At 32.7% G+C, this 21,586-nt stretch overlaps 2 protein-coding genes across 4 annotated transcripts; both read left to right on the forward strand.

Moving 5' to 3' along the window:
- Positions 1-1,180: 1,180 nt before the first annotated feature.
- On the forward strand, positions 1,181-6,180 carry LOC137825564 (protein ANTHESIS PROMOTING FACTOR 1). Of its 2 annotated transcripts, none has more exons than XM_068631271.1 (12): positions 1,181-1,738; positions 1,833-1,924; positions 2,063-2,163; positions 2,529-2,629; positions 2,715-2,781; positions 2,901-3,000; positions 3,096-3,209; positions 3,319-3,456; positions 3,574-3,658; positions 3,950-3,999; positions 4,806-5,002; positions 5,534-6,180. In XM_068631271.1, exons 1-11 carry the CDS (start codon positions 1,732-1,734, stop codon positions 4,953-4,955), a joined length of 1,005 nt encoding a protein of 334 aa, XP_068487372.1. In that variant the 5' UTR covers positions 1,181-1,731; the 3' UTR covers positions 4,956-5,002; positions 5,534-6,180. The 2 variants fall into 2 exon arrangements, with proteins under 2 accessions (XP_068487372.1, XP_068487363.1); XM_068631262.1 differs by having other exon boundaries at positions 1,202-1,738; positions 5,543-6,180.
- Positions 6,181-8,443: 2,263 nt separating this feature from the next.
- LOC137827213 (uncharacterized) lies at positions 8,444-21,247 on the forward strand. Of its 2 annotated transcripts, XM_068633472.2 has the most exons (15): positions 8,444-8,808; positions 9,593-9,725; positions 9,846-9,895; positions 10,066-10,156; positions 10,881-12,322; positions 13,773-13,898; positions 15,377-15,449; positions 15,728-15,773; positions 15,894-15,966; positions 17,257-17,322; positions 18,880-18,957; positions 19,045-19,217; positions 19,459-19,505; positions 20,466-20,724; positions 20,814-21,247. In XM_068633472.2, the coding sequence occupies exons 1-15, from the start codon at positions 8,489-8,491 to the stop codon at positions 21,113-21,115; spliced, it is 3,279 nt and encodes a 1,092-aa protein (XP_068489573.1). In that variant the 5' UTR covers positions 8,444-8,488; the 3' UTR covers positions 21,116-21,247. The 2 variants fall into 2 exon arrangements, 1 of the variants encoding a protein (XP_068489573.1); XR_016517648.1 differs by lacking the exon at positions 15,728-15,773.
- The last annotated feature ends 339 nt before the right edge of the window (positions 21,248-21,586 follow it).

Below are 21,586 nucleotides of genomic sequence, written 5' to 3' on the forward strand. Positions count from 1 at the left end.
AATGTCCAAAGCCTCAACCTTAGAAACCAACATTTTATACTTTGCTTTGACGTTTTTATTAATGTGAAAGCGATAAAGAAATGAGAACATTTATGACACAATGTCCACTGCATTTATCAAAGTAAGGACTTTGTCAGTAACAATTACTTCAGGACTAACATCCATTCTCAATAATAATCCTTTAAATTTTTCAAGAGCCCATATGAAATTGTTTTCTCTCTCACTTGCTAAGGAAATAAAAGCAATAGAGAAAGTCAGCCCCGTGGATGTGACGCCTACAATCTCAAGTAACGACAATCTATATTGGTCGGTTTTGTAAGTGTTATCCATCAAGAAAACCGCGTGAAATGCAGTCAACAATTTAATTGAGTTAGGATGGGTCTAGAAAAGATCACTGACAACATCGGAAGACTCATGACACCTACTTCAATGAATGTAGTTGTCACAGTCAAGCAACATCATTAACTATTGATCTCTAAGACCTCTAATTGATCTTTTATATACATATCTATAATTGTACACTTGTTTAATTGTGGTAACATTGTATTCATTATTTTCTTTCAGAGTTAGTAAAATGTTTGCCGGTTTCATTAAACTTTTTGTCATATCAACAACCATGGCATGTTCATCGGGTTTAAATCTACCAGGGTGACCAACTAATGAAAAAGCAACATCATGATTATGAGTATCACATAATACATTCAATATCCAACCTACACCTTTTTTATAAGGTTTACCCCGCAATTTAAATGGACAGTTGGATTCTCTTGTACATGTAACACTCATATTCACATCAAACTGTATTTTTTTATACTCATCACCATTCTCACAACCTAACAACACAAAGATCTTTCTACCTTATCTTCCATTTGCAGTATCAAATCTAACAATCACTGCTATAAAATCAAGTACAAATACAACCATATACACATATTCCAATAAGTAATCTCAATTTGCTAAAACCTAGCAAAAACCTAAAAATTATATGCTAAAATCAATAAATCACACCTCAAACTTATAACATAAATTAATTAAAATATAAACATTATCTCATTAATTATAAAATGACTACCATAATTAAAAAAATCACAATTTTTTTTAAATACCGCACTGGTCAATCCAATATTTTTTTTTAAATACCGAAATATATATTACTGTATTAAAAAAAATTGCTCAATTCGCACAATTCGCATAATCGAGTATATATTGTGAAAACGACACAAAAAATTGGGATAAAAACTCACAGAACTCACACGGCAGTTACCACCTCTGACCACCACCTACACTCATCACTTACAACCACAACCACCGCAAGCAACCACCCCCGAAGGTCGCAGTGAAGGAGAGAGCTCAAAGGAAGAAGAAATGAGCCACACCGCAAAAACCATCAAATATAAGGTCAATGATATATTTGCCATTTTAAAATTACATAGAGGTGAAGGAAGGAGTCATTGAGGTGCATGGAGAATTTGCCAAAGTAAAATTGGGAACGTGAGAGTGAGAGGAGAGCGTGACTGTCACTGCAAGTAACGAAGCGCCGTCCGAGAACCGCCGCCGCAGTGAGGAACGCCGGTGAGCTACGTCGCCTCGAGAACCACCGCAAGAGGCGCCGCCACGAGAACCGCTGCCGCCGCCAGAACTATCAGTTCCAACATTGCAAAACTCGTCGCTCCAACGCGAGTTGCGACTTCCTCAGCTTTTCAGATACCTAAGGCAAAATTTAGCGAGAAGATGGGAGGTATTTCAAAATTGTTATTGATTTTCGATGTTATATTTTTGCTCTGCTCTATTTGCCTTTCCCCTTGGTTTTCTTACGCTTTGAGTGTTCGTAGGGACACAAACGGAGAGAGAAGAGAAGGTGTCTTTGGAACTCAGTGAAGAAATTCTTCAGAGTATGGAAGTAGGAATGGCCTTCAAAGACTATGTGAGCAATTCTGCCATTACATTTTCTGTTCTTATTTTAGATTAGGGCAGTGTTTCTGATGTTTTGGGATTCGGCAACCTCAAATTTCTTTTTCATTGTATTCTTTTCTTTAATTTTTGTGCGCATATGTTTTTTCAGAATGGTAGAATTAGTTCCTTGGACTTTCACAGGGCTTCCAGTTATCTAGTAACTGCTAGTGATGATGAATCCATTCGACTGTATGAGGTTACCAGTGGGACGTAAGCCCCATTTTATCTATTGCTCTAATTATATAGACAATTGAATGAATGGTTAGATACATTCTTTTTATCCTCAAGTTTACTGAAATTGTTGCATCATCCTATCGATTTACATCTCTAGTATGATTTAAGAAGATTGCATCATTATTTGATTTGATGTGACAGATACTTTTAGATGATTGGGTTTATTAACATTTATAAATGACACATGTAATTTGACAACTACAAATTGTTCCATCATTTACAGCTAAATGGTTAACATGGATTATGGAGTAAATAAAGAGCTTAATAGTCGTGTTATTTGATTCTTTTTAATTTCTTGCCATTGCTGATCTACATGTATGCGTCAACATATTTGTTGTCAGATGTTTGAAGACAATTAATAGCAAGAAGTATGGGGTTGACCTGGTTTGCTTCACATCTCATCCTACAACTGTCATATACTCTTCAAAAAATGGTTGGGATGGTATGTTTCTTGCTTTCATCTTCAATGAACTTGGTATGATCTGTAAATTTTGTATACTCATTATAAAGAATTTCAATCAATCCAGAATCTTTGCGGCTTCTATCGTTACATGATAACAAGTATTTGAGATATTTCAAAGGTCACCATGACAGGTTTGTTATCTGTCATTTTGTAATTTATACATTTAAGTCTCATATCATAACATACATAACTCAAGTTCAGTTCATTCCATTCCATTTTATAATTATAAAGAATATACTTTTTTTCCCAGGGTTGTGTCGCTAAGCTTGTGCTCTCGGAAAGACTGCTTTATATCTGGTTCTTTAGATCGAACTGTTTTACTATGGGATCAAAGGGCTGAAAAGTGCCAGGTAGTGTCATGTGCATGCTGTTACTTGTTTATTCTATGTCCTTTTGTTTATGTACATCATATAACTTTTATAGGGGCTTCTTTAAAAATAAATAGGGACTGTTACATGTACAAGGAAGGCCTGCTATATCATATGACGATCAAGGGCTTGTCTTTGCAGTTGCCTTTGGAGGATTCATAAGAATGTTTGATGCTCGCAAATATGAAAAGGTTTGCAAATTCAAAATGAGAATATGAATATGTATAAAGCTTAGCTTTTGTTGTCTGTTAATTGTGACATACACTAATAATCTAATGTGGTGAATTTCACTTGCTACAGGGTCCCTTTGAGATATTTTCTGTTGGGGGAGATACTTCTGATGCAAATGTTGTGAAATTTAGTAATGATGGGAGTCTCATGCTTTTAACAACGGCAGATGGGCATATTCATGTACTTGATTCATTTCGTGGCACACTTGTTAGTATCTCTCCTTGCTAACCTAGTCCACTTTTTACCTCATAGTTCTGTCACTTAATTTATTGTGCTTTGAAAGGTTTTATGCGTGATTTGTTTTCTCTCGTTATATTTACGTAGTTATCCACATATAATGTCACACCTGTCTCATGCAACTCCACATTAGAAGCTTCTTTCAGCCCGGAGGGAATGTTTGTAATATCTGGTAAGCATTTTCAGATCATTCCAAGAATTTATGATCATTATTCATTTGGTATACACTTTGTTTGCACATTGAACTTTTTATTACACTGTTATTTCTTGCCTGAAATAGTGTTTTGGAAGAAAGATTTGGATTGACTATGATTATTTTAAAAGGCATGCATCATGGTGTGGTTTTTCTGTCTCACATTTTCAATCTTTTTTCCTATTTATGGGATCCTGTTGGTTGCTGCTTACTGCCTGTGCTGGTTTGTTAAGCTTAACTTGATAGTTTTACACTTGGATTCTTTGACAGGTTCTGGGGATGGAAGCATATATGCATGGAGTGTTCGAAGTGGCAAAGAAGTATGATAAGCTATATCCTTTCTTTTTTTTCATAGATATTTTCTTTACACATTTTTGTTTGAATTGTAATTTAATAATTGTTAATATAGTTTTTCTCCAATCAGGATTATATGCTTTCAACTTTATATTTCTGTTTCATTTTTCAGAATGTCCTACCCTTTGATTGTGAATACAGTCATTTATTTATTAATTGCAAACTGTTAATAATGGACTGAAAGTAGTCTTGACATAAAATTACTTATTACCTCTAAATGACTATGCTTCAATATTTGATTAAGTGAATTGAGTAAGTATTTCATCAGAAGCAGTAGTATATCTATAGATTGCAGAAAAGTGTACAAGAGAATATTGAAATATAGTTTCAGACTAGGAGAATCTACTCCTACATAGGCTTTTCAGAATACAAAAAAAAAGAGTTTTTACTGTGTCTTTCTTTTTATTTGACATTAGATATCACCAGACAACTAATCTCTTTTCAACAACTGACTCCTTTTTCGTTCGTGTGTACCTACAGTATACATCCAGTCATCGCTTTTGATGGGATGGGAGCCAGTTATAATTGTTAATAATTCTTTAGTATTTGTCTATTTTCCTCTCCTGAGTCTCTTTTATCACGTAGAAATAACAGAATATACTATTTTGAAGCCTGTCAAGTTGTGTGTGAAATTTGAACTTTTTAATTATACTTTTTAATTATAGCATGTGTGTTTGGCTTCAAAATCTACTTTGGTTAACAGAGTATTTTCGCTTTGTGGATTTAAGTACGGATTTAAGTACGAATTGTTAATTCTTTTTGCCTTGTCTAGGTTGCAAGTTGGAGGAGTGCAACTTCTGATACCGGACCTCCTGTAATAAAATGGGCTCCTGGAAGTCTTATGTTTGCTACTGGATCATCTGAGTTGTCATTCTGGATTCCAGATTTGTCTAAGTTGGGATCTTATGTTGGAAGAAAGTAGAAACAATGCATGATAAAATTATTGTTTGCCCATCAACCCACTTAAAGGTAATATTTTTTTACTACCACACAAAGTGATAAGTTTTGTCATGGTTTGTAAATATTCTTCTCTCATGAGCAATGAGTATTTCAATTATCCTCTTAATAATCTGTACAAGTTGAAATATTTAGATGTGTATATCTTCTTTCTCTCAACATGCTTGCTGTGGATGTTCTTTTGATTATAATTACTTCCCATGCTCATCTAGATCATTAGTGACTTCTATTTGGTAGAGACTGCTCATCCGTGCCTCTGTTAATCAAGATTTTTAACCTCTTGTGAAAAGCTCATGGCAAAAAAACTGTCCTTGTGAATGGTTGAATTCCAGTTTTGTTTTGGATTTGATGCTTGTGATAATAAATTTTTAAATTTGACATGCATACCTCTTTGAGGTAGGGAATCAATCAACCATATAATTTTTTTCCTTGCTGAATTGGGGCTGGAGTTCCCTGCTTGCCTTTCTTCCATATGGATATGATGCTTTTCCACTTTCAGAAATATTTTGACCAATTATTTATGAGGCTTCACCCAAATATTAGTTATTGCAGAACTGTACTGGGTGTGCTTTCCTCTGCTGGCAGCATCAGTATATGAGGGATTGTTGTGTTTTGCCGAGATGTGATGGTGGAGGAATGGGGATCTTCTTTGTAGTTGTTACCTGAGGAAAATATAAACTGCCTGATTATATCTTTTATGCAATGGAAGTTAATGAAGTCTGTTAAACCATTCCACTTGATGACCCCGGTGAGATTGAAGACAGAACTTATGGCATGATGAATGAAAATCCCCTTTCATAGGAGTTATTAACCTGTCCAACAATATTTTTAGACCTGCCACGGCCATCTCTCTTTACCCATTGTACTATGGACTGATTTTGTTTGCGGGTCTGTGATTGTTTTGGTTCGATAAGTTCTAATACGGCAGAGGAGAAGTGTGAAATCCTTTTTCCTTTTGGTCACGATAGAGGAGAAAGCAAAGAGAGAAAAATAAGTCACCATTTTTGTTGATTGTTGCATGCAAGCCTTGAGGCAACTTCATCATGACCTCTAGTTCTCACTCTCATCTTCACATCTTCATTTTTTTTCTTTTGATGAGCTTAAGCATGGGTTTCTTCCCTGTAGACTCATACTATGGTTTTCATTACTAATTCAATCATAGTCAAGCATGAATGCCCCTATTATTGATATTTTGCACTTTGCATACGAATTTCGGGGTATGAAGCCCTTTTACTTCATTTTGTTTTTGCTTTTTGTTTGTCTAGGTGTTTTCTTTATATTTTTTACTCTTTAATTCCTTGGGAAGGTTCTAAATTCAAAGGAGACATGGCCTAGTTTTAATCATAAATAAATTGTAAATAGATAGTGGAACTACTTATGAATTTTTAGTTTTAATAACAATAATAATAATTGTTATATAATTTGAACTCTTCATGCTCTAAATAAAGAATGGACTTAGGATTTTTCATGAAACCAATGGTAAATATAGGTAAACTTATTTTTAAAGGGTAAGGTATACATAAGCTTCATGATAATATTCCAAGTAAAAATGATATTGTTAATGGAGTAGTCACATTTTAGTGGTGAAAATTATTTGTAATTTTAATATGAATAATAGAAATGTGAGTTATTCATCCGGCCTCATATTTGACATTTTGAATTTTTTAATAATATCTTACTACACCTGTCAGAATAATATTACGAGATTATTTAAATAAAAAAAATTAAATTTATTCACAATTTTTTAAAATTTTTTTTATTAATTTTTAAAAAAAGTTTTTCTTATGTTGACTAATTCATGGGTCAATCTTTATGGACTAGAAAAATCAAGTTTGTATATTTTATATAGACGATTTAGTCTGCATTGTCATCATTTTTTCATCCCTTTTTGTACCTTCTTTTCATTTAAGGTCATTTGTCATTTGCACGAGTATTTCATCATTTTACTAGAAAATTTGGTGCATGTTCAAATTGATATGGAGCAGAGAATTTGCCTCAATGTACTCTCCTCTTAAGTATTGGGCTTCCAATAGATTGCAAGGCATTTCTTCCTTCACCTCCCTATTTTCTTCCTACACTGCATACATTTTCAATTCCAAAATTATCCTTGGACAAAAGGTACAGGATTTGTTTTGTTTTTCATTTCTAAAATTTAGAATACGTATTTCGAATTCTAGAATTCAAAAAATATTTTCTAGTTCGAAAATACATTTTGAACTCTAAAATTTGAAATTTTTTATTTCAAAATTTGAAATTTTGTATTCCAAATTTTAAATTTTGAAAGATATGTTCAAACTAAAAAATACAGAATTCTAAGTTTTGGAATACAATTTTATATTATGAACTGCATTTTTCAAATTCTAAAATTCGAAATGTATTTTAAAAAAAAAACATATTCTGAAGTAAAAAATATATTCAAAACTCAAAAATATATTTCATTCAATTGACATTTGACATGCTTTTTATTCGACTCTTATCATCCTTTCAAATATTTGAAAGACTAATGGTATAACAAATTATTTGAAAAAAATAATAATATTGATAAGTCAGTAAAGTTCTAATTAAATCATATAATTTCATATCATACATAAAATAGGTAAGATCATGTTTTTTTTTTCCAAAAAATAGTGTAATTTTATTTTGAAATTTCTAAAATAGGTATTTTTTTTATTCTCAAAATGTATAAATCGCCAACACGGAATACGATTTGGCAAGGCAAAATCATACATATAAAATTTTGAAAATAAAAATAAAAATAAGATATGTGAAAATACGATTTTTATTTCATATATACATTTTTAATATTATAATATGTTATTTTTTCTAAAGAAAAAACAAAAATCCTATATGAAAAATATGATTTCAATTAAAAATAGTCTTCCACGTCTACGTTTTAAATATTATAATATATAATAATACGTTTTAAATATTTTAATATATATAATTTTAATATACATTTCTTTAGTATTTAAAATAAAAATAATAGAAAATTAGATTTTAGTATTTAAAATAAATATAAAAATATTAGAAAATTAGATATATTTTTTTAATTTATTATTATAATTTTTATATATAATTAAAGAAAATTATATTTTTATAAAATATTTTTTTAACTAAATGAATATGTGAACGAATTTCATCTCAAACCCCACATACACGATAAAAAATCATTCAGACCAATAACTAATTGTATACGCACTTTCAAATAAGTCAAAAAAATACTACTTTTATAGTATATATTTACTTACAATATTTAGCTTTTATTAATTTATGCTTTTATTTAGGATGAAGTAATTTTGATTTAGTAAAAGAGAAAACAATTTAATTAATAAGTAACACTATTTTTTTTCAAAGAGTTTATATATCTCTTATATTATAGAAGATAATATTATCATTAAATAGTTTTATATATGAAATAAATTTTATATATAAACAACTCGGTCTTTATTGGGGTCTAGGGTTCGAAACCAGGTATCTTCAAAAAAAAATTTACAATTTATGTTCATAGAGGAAATGGAAGACAGAGAGAAGAACACTTGCATTTCTGAGCTAATTGATGGCAATGAGAAGGAAAAGAAGAAGAAGAAGGTGAAGCAAGTCACCCAGAGAGTTGCTGTGAAAGCATCAGCACCAAATCCTGCAACTGCAAACAATGGTGGTAATGTCAGTGCTGTTAGGATTGCTCTGTTCGATTTTTCGGTTGAAAATTTCTTCCGAGACATGGACACCATTGTCAGACTCTGTGGGAAGGAAGAAGACGGTGCTGCTATTGACCAGAGTGAGATTCAGAGAATGTCTTCCTCAGTCACTTTCTTAAGGTACAAACAAATCAAATTTGATTTGAGAACTTTTATTGCATTCAATTTTATGTTTATAAATTAGGTACAAAATGGAGTGTTCATTCCTAGAGAGTGTGTATCTATAAGAGAAGTGAGGGGTCCACAGTGTTATTCTGTTTTCAGCTATGTTAACTAATGTTGTTACTTTTCCATCTTGTGAAGAGAAGAGGAACAGATGGAATGACAAACATGAGCTGTAACCCCTCTATGGGGTATCCAATTATTGGAATCATCTTATTTTGCAATAGTATAAAGTCATATCTGATTTATCTGTTGGCTGATTCACAATGTGGTTGAGCTTATGATTCGTAGTATATTGCTGCAAGACTTCCAGTGTGACAATATGGCTTTATGTTGTTAGGGTGTAAAAGTCAGCTTTGAAGAACTTTTCATCATCTCTTTCTTTCTGTCTGTCTGAGTGACTGAGTTGACTAACTTCAAATCCTCTTCCATTTCATATCCAACAGTGTAATTGCTTACATTAGAAGTCTGATTGGTTATGGATGTTTCTCCTGATTTTGCAAGTATAACTCTTCTCAGAAATACAACATGTCACCTTGATAATATCTATTTTTAAGATGGTTGGATCATAAAGTATAAAAAAAAACTTTCTGCACTATCAGTGAGAACCATTGTAAAGAATAATATTAGTAGTTAGTAGTTACCAAAAGTCTTGTATTTGAAAACTGCCCGATGTTCTAGTTTTTGGAATTTTCTGAAATAAACCCCTAATTTCTTGTTTTTGTCGATGTTAAATGTGCAGAGAATGGAGAGATTTTAAATATCCATCAAAAAACATTAAATTTGCATACGGAATGGAGAGCTCTAATTGTTTTGAGGGGAAAGATGTCAGTGCCATAAATTTGCCCCCATTTTCTTCTGCTTCTGTTCCTGAGGTACATTTCCTTTATACTGTATACTTTATTTGTTTACTGGTCAATTTTTGCAACATATAACTTCTCATGATATTTACCTTTTCTTCATCACTACCTGGACTTTGTATATCTTTTTTGTAGCAAGATATACAAAAGGAACAACTTGGGGAGGTCATATCTCAAGAACGCAGGTATGACTAAGATATAGCTATTTTTGTTGTTTTATTAATTGACATGACTATGCCATAATAGTACATGTTTCTATTAATCAAATAACAATTATCTTTGAACTTGCTGACAGATTAGAAGTTCTAGCCGTATATTATTTAACTTGACTAACATTTCATGTTTTGTTGAGCAGAGATTTTGTGATGAATGTTGGAGGCTCTGTATGGGCATTAGACTGGTGTCCTCAAATACATGAAAAACCTGATTCTTCAGTTAAATGTGAGGTACTTGGTTAGCTTTCTTCCTTTAAACCAAGCCTTATTGTAGGTTTTTTTGGCTGCTGTAGTGAGAAGTACGCTTGAATGCAATCCAAATACTATTTGTCTGAGTGACTTTGATGACTTGCGTATTAAGTATAACTTTGCCAATTTGATGTTACCAAGGTTATAGGGCTAGTTATTGGTAGTAGATAATGATGTTTGAAAATCTTTTATTTTATTCAATTCTTATCACATTCATAAGAATGTTGATGTTTTAAGTTTATTTTATATGGCTTCATGACTCTTTTAGTTAGGTAGTTGTGTTTTGGGGGAAGCATGTTTTTTTGATGGAGGTTGGAGAGAAATTATTAAATATTAAAGGAAAAATTCTCTTGTATATTCTCAAATCTTCTTCTTGACATCCCTATTTGTTCATAACTAATTTTCAATTTAATCTAATTGAACTATTCTTCTAAACATTAGCTCTTTTGGTTTTTCTATTGTAAATTCATTTACCTGTAATAAGATGAGATGCATAAATGAAAGGGAAAATGCACATTGTAATATTTTGAATAATGTTTGTGTCTTGCTTGGTCATTTGTTTGTCTGCACTTGGACTTGTTGTATGTAGTCAACTGATAAACTAAGCTTTGATCTTTACTATAGACATGATAGTAGAAAATTTAATAAATATTTTCTTCTGCAAACCTTGCACATGAAATGAACTTCTATATGATATTTGTCTTAGTTTATTGCTGTCGCTGCTCATCCACCGGGCTCTTCTTATCACAAAATGGGTGCCCCACTTACTGGCAGAGGTGTCATACAAATATGGTGTCTTCTAAATATCTCGGAAAACAATGACAAGTCAACAAAAAAGAAGAAGCCAAAATCTCGAAAAAATCCAACTGTGGTGAATGATATGACTTGTGATAAAACAGATGGAGACACAACTGACAAATCAACCCAAATAAAGAAGCCTAGAGGAAGACCAAGAAAAAATCCAATAGTGGTAGCAGTGGATGATATGAATTGTGCTAAAAAAGATGGAGGTGAAAATGATAAATCGACGCTAATAAAGAGGCCTAGAGGAAGACCTAGAAAGAATCCAACAGTGACAGCAGTGGATGATGAAAATTGTGAGATCCAGGATATGCCTGCTCTTGCTGTTCAATTTCCAGAAAATTCTACCGAGTTTCCTACTCCAGATGGGAATCATGAAAAAAATGAAGAAATACTTCCAAAATGTGATGGAGGCACAAATGACAAATTGACACAAATAAAGAGGCTTAGAGGAAGACCAGGAAAAAATTCCATAGTAATTGCAGTGGATGATATGAACTGTGAGACCCAGAACAAGTCAGCTAGTGATGTTCAATTTGCACAAAGTTCTACTGAGTTTCTTGCTTCAGATGGAAATCTTGAAAACAATGAAAAACTTATTATGTACAAAAGAAAAAACAGAGCTAAAGAAAATGTAGAGACAGATGAAAATTCAGCACTAGTAAAGAGTCTTAGAAGAAGACCAAAATCAAATTCAAAAGGAGTAACAGCAGATGATCCAAATTGTAACAATAAATCTATGCCTCTTGACATTCAAAACGCAGAAGATTTAACTGAATATTTTTCCAAAGATATGACTCTTGACAATTGCAATGAAAAATCAGTACATAGGCCTAGAAGAGGACATGAATCAAATTCAGCAATGACAAATAATTCAAATTGTGAGAATGAACCCATGCCTCTTGATATTCAAGTCCCAGAGGATTCAGCTGATTTTCTTTCTCTAGATGTGGCTCATGACAATTGCAATAAACATTCTTTGCAACAATATTCTGTTACAAAGCAAATACATACAAAGGAGGCTGTTTCTGCCTGCAATACTTTTTCAACAACTGTTGTTAAAAACAGTGGATTGAAAATTAATCATAGAGAAGGGAGATATGACCAAGATATAAGTGAGCCACTACAGTATGATAATGAGGCAAATTATCAACTATGTTCTACCTCTGAGTTGGAAGCTTGTTCTGTTCCGGAAGATGTAACTTTGCCTAGAGTAGTTTCATGCCTAGCTCATAATGGAAAAGTTGCATGGGATGTGAAATGGAGACCTACTAACATTTCTGATTCTTCTTACAAACATCGAATGGGCTATCTTGCTGTCTTGTTGGGCAATGGATCTTTGGAAGTGTAAGATATCTTGAGCCTTATTCTCCATTTGCAATTGTTTTTCTTGAAGATTTCTGATTTCTTGTTTTTGTTCATTGTGTTTATATGGTGTTACTGCTACTCCTTGATCAGACTTGAAGTATTTGAAATTTGTCTATTTTAAACAAATACAATTCTAATTGTTATATATAATACTGTGTGAGAAAATACCATTTCTCCTTTAGTCTAGTTGTTTAATTTAGTTTTTTCTTTTATGGATTTTTCTGGGTTTTTACTTACTGTATTTCAGTTACTTTATCTGTAGTCAGATGCTGTGATTGTCACAACTAGCATCAGTCATTGTTTCAAGTTTCTGATCTATTTATAAATACTTGAATGCAAACAGAAGCTAGTCGACTGTGTATTGTCAATCTCTAAAAATGGAAAATATTTTCTCAAATTTTCCAAACTTGGTATACTGTACAATAACGACTTCATGAAAACTTGAACGAGACATAATTGGACTACACTAAGGGCGATTACAGAAACAGAGAATAGGGATTGAAAGTACCTATAGTTTGAATGAAGTGTATTGCAAACTATTGTGCACAAGAACAAAGTGTTTGCCAGGCAAAAGTTTATCATACAGTCTTCCTAAATTTTGTATTTGCAGTTAGTGTATGATGTAGAATTTAGGTGGGGAAGAGAAAAGGAAACAAAATAATGAGGATAGAGGGAAAGAGGAGAGCAACAGAGGGATGAAAGAAAGTGTGTACTGCACATCTGTTATTATCATTGAGTTGAAAATACAACAGTTTTACCTTATTTATTAGCAGGTGCCATACAACTATGAACTACTGCCGGCGGATTAACTAGCTTCATTCCATTTCTTATTTGTATTTAGATATCAGTGTAGCTGGTTATTTACATGGTGTAAAAGCCAAAATAAAATTGTGTCAATAAAAAGTCACAACTCTTTCATTTGTCTCATTCAGTGTATTTTTTTTTTAAATTATGCATATGCAAGCATTTAACTATAAATCTCTAAAGGAAAACATTCTAGTTTTTAGTCATGGTTTCATGTAGCGCTTCTGTTTGAAAGAAGGATGTGGTCATCTTTTCTTTTGTGTGTTGGGAGGAAAATGAGGAGAGATTTATGTTGCTTCATAATTTATTCGATACTGAGAATTTTTGTTTCTCACTACCTAACTTCATAATTTCTGGTGCGCTTTACCACACTGTTTTTCTTATTTTGATCGTAAATATCAGTAGTGGCTTTGCAAGTTTTGAATACTGTACATGAAATTGTCATTCAGTGTTTCTAAGAAATTATTTTAGTAGAGATGATAAATTAATAATTCTTGTTCCTTCATAATGACTACTTCATTGTTGTTTATTCATAGAAAAATCAAGTTTCTTTTATCAAGTGTAAGTTGTTTTGAGGAACACTGACTTGGGTGACTTTTGTTTTTGTTTGCACTTGTCATTGCAGGTGGGAGGTTCCTCTTCCTCATGTATTGAGAACAATTTATATGCACAGAGAGGGGACTGATCCACGTTTTATAAAATTGGAGCCTGTATTTAAATGCTCAATGTTGAAGCGTCGTGGCATACAAAGGTATTTGTTTGGACTCTATTCAAGAAAAACTTAAAATCCTAATCAAGAACCGAGTTACACTCGCAGCAATGATATCTAACAGATTTTCCTATTTATTGATTTAAGAATCAAAGTCATACAAAACCAAAGGTATACAAGTATACCGCCAAAAGGAGCACTCTCCTTTTCACACTGGAAAAATCCAATTAAAACAATTATAAAGAAAACTGCATCCCGAAACAAAAGAGGACTTATTTAAAACCTATATAACAACTAAAAACAAACTAATTTAGTTAACTCAGTTTCCCCCACTAAAATTACAGTTTGACCCTTTTCCCCTTTTCCTCCTATAATAAACCTGTAGATACAGGACCTGTAGATACAGGTTTATTATACTACCTGAAATTATTCCTAAAAGTACTTCCTCCCTCTGAAATGACCATGTCGTCAAGGTTGAGTTGAGTTTAAACTCAAATTCTAAGAAATGTAGTCCTATGTATATGCAAATAATGATCTGTTGTGTACTATTTTAAAGGTAATACTATTTAGGCTCATAAGCGCACCCATTCTTAATGTTTTCATTGTTGTCAGTTTACTATTAAAAGCAAATTTGAATATCATTATTTTATCAAACTCGACAAAATTTCTTACATGAGCTTGTCATAATCGTAAATTTATTTTAGGGAAAAAACTTCTATTTTCATAGTATACTTATGTATATAATATCAAATTTATAGATAATGTCAATAATGGGACCTTATTTCAGTTTTGATTGGGTATGCATGATTTTTTGTGTGATAGCATTTGGATGTTTTCATCGATAATGTTATTCATGTAGTGGTTGGTGTGATGTTATTTTGTTGAGGTTTGGTAAACATAAAACACTACTGTAATAGACCCATTTACATGATACATCCCTATTTAGAGTTTGTTTGTAACTAGAGTGGTAATTTCATGAATGATAAAATGCTACTTGACATTATCCTTTTAAAAAAATGAGCCGCATTGGTAATGATTTTCTTGTGTTAGTTTTGGTTGTACTCTGAATCTCTATTAAATCTGTTTCTGCATAGTGAAACCAGAATAAATTTTCATACAAAGGGGCACTGATTAAATCGCTAGGGCAAGCTTTGAATTAAATTAACCTCTTTACTTGTTATGTTAATTTAGGGTAAAAAGCATTAGTTTGCCAATAGATACTTGTTCATTGCAAAAGTTATGAGGTGCTATTGAAAGGAAATGTTAGCTTTTATAGGGATTTATTTTAAATAGAAACTTTATTCATTTTAAAAGAACTTGCTATGCTAATTCTTTTTCTAGTGAATGGTTTTTCACTGAATTAGAACCTTCTGTATAGTCTGCTCATTATCCATTGTGGAGGATGCTAAAAGCTGGAACTTCGCTGCAAAATGTTATTGAATATACATAATCCTGTTTAATATATGCTTTTTGGTATCCTGAATATGTGGTTTAATTTAGTCCATCATTTGATCTCACAGCATTCCACTGACAGTGGAGTGGTCAGTTACACCCCCACATGACTATTTACTTGCTGGCTGCCATGATGGAACGGTATAACTCCTTAAATGTTCAATTTATGTACTTTGCATTCTCTAAATTGAGGTTTACATTGCTCTAATAATTAGGAAATAGATTTTTCTATGGAGTTTCATGATGGAAAAGGGAAAACCTTCAACTTTTTACCATAATATTTTTCCTCTAATAATCCTGTATTATAATTTATGATGTTCTTAGTCTGTTTTGTTAAAATATCAACTTATTGTCATCTTAAAACTTTTTTATTCACAATGTATATCACTTCTAATGTAATTTGCTTTATATTTATTTAGGTTGCTTTGTGGAAGTTTTGTATAAATTCTTCATCCAAATGTGATGGTAATATTTTTGTTAATTGGTGTCTGTCTCGTGTTTACCTATTTGGTTGTTAGGGATGGTAGCTATATTGAAAAATAAGTTGATACGTTATATTTTATTGACTAAATTTGTAATATGCAGATACAATGCCTGTGCTTTGTTTTGGAGGGGATACAGTTCCTATTAGAACAGTTGCCTGGGCTCCGTTTGAAGGGTTAGTAAATTGAACCTTCTCAACAATAGCATGTTGCATTGAATATGGTTCTATTACCATATATCTCTACGAAACACAGGATTCCATGCACATTATTAAGAAATACTCTGTAAATGTTTAGGATATTTACTTCTCTGTATTCCCTTCCCTCATTGTTAAAACAATGATACTCCAGCTACAATCATATTTAATTAAGTCAGACACTTCAGTATGAGAATGAGGCAAATCATTAGCCAGTACATTTAAGAAACGTAAAATTCAAAGCAGATTATAAAGAAATATTCTGTAAATGTTGAGGATTCTATGTAATCCCTCACTGTTAACTAACCATACTCCGTCAACAACCATATATAATTAATTAACTCATGAACTAATTTCTTTATTATATCTATTTGGTTTTTTTTATGAGTTTCTCTTATGAAAGCATTAAGCTTTCCTAAGAAAATAGCATTAAGAAAAAAATGAAAAACAAAACACAAACCATGGGGGGACCACATGTAACCCATGAAATCAAGCAAACCTAAACTCCAGTAGCCTGTACCGAATTAAAAAAACCCTTCCCTAATGTAATGGGCATTAGTTGATACCATACCAAACAATAAAAACTATAACTATATAAGCGTTCCTCATAGGCTATTCTGCTAAAATTCCAATGCAGACATTTGAAATGCAAGATTATTTGTTTTTGTATCTTCTAGCTAGTGTATAACCAAACCTTTCTTATTTTTCTTAAGGGGCCTTACCACAGTTTGAGGTGAAATTTCTTTCTCAGCTGAATCAAGTTCCTCCCCCTTCTCAACTATCACCGCAAAATTACAATATCTCCCTTGACACAAGGAGTAGGAAGTTGGCTTAACGAAACGTCACAAGTGTTATTGAAGGCCTGTGCAAAAGTTTTCTTTGGCCTCCCCTATACATTCTTCTCTACCCTCTTGACTGGCTCCACCTTCATGACTGGCGCATACCCATCATTGATTTATTCTTTTTTTCTTATTCAATTTTTCCCCGAGGATACTAATTCTGATTTAGCTGGTTTCTCTCCTTAATCAAACTCTTTCCTATTGAAAATAAAATTATACCACCAATTTTGTCTAGATATGATTTGTAAGTCGATCGTTTTTTATTCTAGGCATGCACCCTTGTTTTTCCCATGAAGATTGCTTCAATAACAAAGCATTTGTTTGTACACATGCAAACATCATACATCTGAGTTCATCTATGTATGAATCAGTTGCGCATCTTTTTACCGTCGTGTTGAATGTAGTCTGAGGTTTTGTTATCATATTCCAGGGATCCAGAGAGTTCTAATATAATAGTAACTGCTGGACATGAAGGCCTTAAGTTTTGGGACCTACGGTGAGTCTGTTATTTCTCCCTAGATATTTTTGTTTACTTTGTTATGTTATTTCTTTTTTTAATTGTAGTTCATTTTAAACACTAATATGCAATGTTTTTGTTTCGTTCTCCATTAAACTAAAATGCTAGTTTCTATCTTCTTAATTACAGTAGCTTTTGTTAGCACTTAATTTCAAGAGGAGAGTCCAACCAAAAAGCCTAGACGATTAGCTAAGAGAACCTCTTGACATAATTACCACATAAAGTAACTTATTCTATTCAATGTTTGACTCCTTACATTGTCATTCCCTTTAAGGGCCTATATCACGACAATAGCTTCACTCTATTGATACTGACCTGATCCCTTCTCCATAAGACTTCGCTCTATTGATACTGACCTGATCCCTTTTCTCCTTAAGACGACTTCACTTATCTATCAGTTCTCGGCTTGCACCTTAATCCAGCCTATAGGTAGTACTTTTTGGTTGCCCAACTCTCAATGAATACACCTATTGTTAGGACTTAAGTAAAAAAGGAGAGCCTAACCTAAAAGACTAGTCTATTAGGTGGTAGAACTTATAGATTTAAGTGCCACATCAAGTAGCTTATCCTACTTAATGTGTGACTCCTTGTAAATTTTTATTATAGAACTTAATGAATTTTGTTTTGAATGATGTTCCAATTTTATTATACAAATAAAACTTGGCTTAGACCTGTAAAATGGTGAGCTGATCTCTTGATCGATTTTGGTAGCATGTAGATTGGTTTTGAGTTGGCTAGTTTTGAGTTAACTCATGTTGGTTTATCAGAGCTAGCCCAGTTACTGGAATCTAATAGTGTCTCTCACTGACAATGTCTTGGTAAACTACTGCCAACATTGAAATCCCCCTAGAGCTCCAGCTCATACTCAATTTGGTGCGTGGATCTGGAATATTGATGCTCTCTGTGCTTAATCTCTCTGGACCTAGGTCTGGCTTCAATCCTGTAGAGATAGCCAAAATATCAGAACATCAACCCAATCATACTGAAAATTAAAACTTAAAAATTAGTTAGATAGGATGTAACTCAATCATATTGAGTTCATTCTTATGAATGAGTCGTTTATACATAATATCTAAGTTTATAAAATTTATACAAGAGGAGAGCATGAATTGGATCCATAAGATGAGATCCGAAAAAATCGTTTTCAATATCCTTCCGAAAACATCAATTGAAGAATAATCTTTGAATCAAATGATGTGATAGAATGCTCTTACATATGGCTTTTTAATCCTTATCAATAATAGAATGCTCTAATACATGGCTCAAATATGACCTTATAAAAAACACAAATGTTCATAAAATACAAATGCTCAAATATGACCAGATTAGGTACATATACCGAAAAACCGATACAATAACAATCATAATTTTAACAATTAGCTTTGCTGTTTTCAACATTATAAAGGTCAGACTTTTGTATCTTAACAAGTCAAGGTGTATGATTTCTTGTTTACGGGCAACAGAGGATTTACATTTAGTCTGTGTCTGTTCAACTTTTTTACAAATGTTTGCTTTATGATTGAAATTTGTTTGTAGTAATCCATTTCGTCCTTTGAGGAACCTCCATCCTTTGCCAAGAATCATATATAGTTTGGATTGGCTGTCAAAGCCAAGGTAATACATTATTTTGACTGGATTCAAATGCTGTCTAAATTGTCAATGTAATGAGCCCAGAATGATTTCGTTGGTACTTTTTTCTAGTTGCATCATTATGTCCTTTGAAGATGGAACAATGAAAACCATTAGCTTGGCGAAGGCTGCAAATGACCTTCCTGTCACTGGAGAAATATACAGTGGAAAAAAGCAACCTGGGTTGCACGGTTCTTTATATGCATCGTTTGCCATTTGGAGTGTTCAAGTGTCACGTATAACAGGTTTGTTTTTCGGTATGCTATGATTACATAATCTTATTGCTAGAAAAATTTTACTTTAGGAATTAAAATACTTGTGTACTATTGATCTTACTCCATAAAGTAACCGTTACTATTTCTGAGCAACAAACTTTCTTGTAATAACAAATTTGTCATTGTTTGTTTTCTCAATATCATACACTAAAACAATTCATTATCATTACTACAATTTTCTAAATTGATGGATTTGCTTTTATTATGTTAGGCATGCTTGCTTATTGTGGTGCAGACGGTACTGTCTTCCGTTTTCAGGTAACTCTTGTAATTTGTTGGAGATTGCAATTACCTGCAGTGCCTTTTTTTTTACTCAATAGGTTTTATGACCAATAGTCAAGAGTTTTCAGATCCCACTCTTTATGCTGAAGTTGAACTTCAACTTTCAACACAAGGAAGTATGGGCTTACGCATTGTTAATTTCTTAGTACAAGCAAAAATGGCTTTTGCGTATGTGCCCCCACATAGTAACTGCAGGATATAATAGAGTTGATATTTTACACAGTCCATAATTCATGTAAATTTTTTTAGCTGATCTTGCCTAAATAGTTCAAAAGGTTTTGCAGCCTGGGCCCTTATTTATGTAACTAATGACTCAATTTTATTGGCGTATATATTGGTATCTTGTTTAAGATTAGGAGTACAAGACCTATTATAAAGTTTTAGAAGACATGAACCCATGATGATTTTTTCTAAAATGTATGATGATATTGATGAGCAGTGCTACTTCCGAATAGGCTAAATATATTTTAGGGTAAATTATAATTTCACTCATGCAGTTTCACTCTTTCTCAAAGTACCGTCCTATAGTTCTACTAATTATTTGGTGTCAAACTGTTACTTTGTGGAAAGGGCTGTGGGTATGGCTCAAGAGGGTTTAGTGATACAAAAACAAAGGGGTTGGCATTTGGCACATTGAATACAAAATACGTGGAGTGAGGCACTGTTAGAGCACTTGGAGCTTTTTAATGAAATAACCTGCTTGTCTTGTGACAATTATTGATGACTAATCTTAAATTAAGACCTTGATATTTTCCTTAAGGAACAAGGATTTGAGAGAGGACTTGGTTTATGGAAAATGTACAATGTTGACAGTACATGTACATCTCAGATTTGTTAGTGAACTTTTCAAAACTGTAACTTCAATCCTTGATTAATGCTTTGTACAAATGACCTTCCCATATAATAATAATAGTGAGCTTGTTTTGACATACTCAGCTTACTACTAAATCAGTGGAAGCAGATCATGCACGCAATTCAGCCCCACGTTTTCTTTGTGGGTCAGTAACCGAGGAGAATTCAAATCTATTCATCAACACTCCTCTATCAAATGCTCCTGTTCCGTGGAAGAAGCCACCTGTCAAGGGTCGATGTGCTGAGTCTTTCCGAGACCTGTTATCCAAGACAAATCCATACAAAAATGCTCTTAATCAAGTGCCAGAAACTTCAATTTTTGATTGTGATTCTCAGACTTTAGGTCAGTCTTGCTAACCATAATATGATACCAATATGACTAGCTGCCGTAGTTTAGCTGAGAAAGCTTATTAACAATTCAATTTTTTGCAGCCATTTGTGGTGGTGAGAATGTGGATTTGTTGGAATCTGGGTCGGAGGAAGCTTCATATTCTATGAAGCAGCCCAAAGGGCCAAAACTGAACAAGGGCAGCAAGAAGAAACAAGATGAAAAGTCGGATTTTGGGAATATACCTGAAACCTTCCCTCCCAAAATGGCTGCGTTGCACAAAGTGAGATGGAACATGAACAAAGGTAGTGAAAGATGGTTATGCTTTGGAGGAGCTTGTGGACTCGTACGTTGTCAGGAGATTGTTTACTCTGATATTGATAACAAATTGGCCTTGAAAAAATGACACCATCTAATATGATTCATTGCAATCAAAGCAAAGCAAATTAATGAAATGTTCACAAAGATCCAAAATCCAAGCCACCAAATACTGAGTATTGAATCTTATTCCTAAGCAGTTTTGCAACTTAGTCAAAAACACATCCTCCTATTTCTCCCCTCAATAGTGAAATAATAAAATAAAAAAACTACTTGTGACTAACACCAAAATATTAGTTCTTTTTACACAATTCGTTAATTGTTGGAATGAGCACTATAATGAAGATGTTATACAATTTATTTGGTTTACTAAAAGACGTTATTCAAAAGAAAAATCTACTAAATAAGGTCAGAAATTATGATTATGGAATGCTGACCTTATTTAAATGCAGTAATACTCTTTGAATACATATTGCTATAACAAGATTAAAAGTAACTTTTTATTTAAATTTTCTCATATATTAACACTTACATTTTTACACTATTCTTCAGTCTGTAA

The sequence above is a fragment of the Phaseolus vulgaris genome, chromosome 11 (assembly GCF_051622355.1).
Source record: "Phaseolus vulgaris cultivar YP4 chromosome 11, ASM5162235v1, whole genome shotgun sequence".
In the NCBI taxonomy this organism is placed as follows: domain Eukaryota; kingdom Viridiplantae; phylum Streptophyta; class Magnoliopsida; order Fabales; family Fabaceae; genus Phaseolus; species Phaseolus vulgaris.

Excerpts from the sequence above, each read along its gene's own strand:
- LOC137825564 (XM_068631271.1), top strand. Across the intron at positions 1,925-2,062 it reads GAATGGCCTTCAAAGACTAT|AATGGTAGAATTAGTTCCTT; the intron begins GTGAGCAATTCT and ends ATGTTTTTTCAG. Across the intron at positions 3,659-3,949 it reads GGGAATGTTTGTAATATCTG|GTTCTGGGGATGGAAGCATA; the intron begins GTAAGCATTTTC and ends ATTCTTTGACAG.
- LOC137827213 (XM_068633472.2), top strand. The coding sequence starts at position 8,489 with ATGTTCATAGAGGAAATGGAAGACAGAGAGAAGAACACTTGCATTTCT. Across the intron at positions 19,506-20,465 it reads GTACTGTCTTCCGTTTTCAG|CTTACTACTAAATCAGTGGA; the intron begins GTAACTCTTGTA and ends TGACATACTCAG. Across the intron at positions 20,725-20,813 it reads TTGTGATTCTCAGACTTTAG|CCATTTGTGGTGGTGAGAAT; the intron begins GTCAGTCTTGCT and ends AATTTTTTGCAG.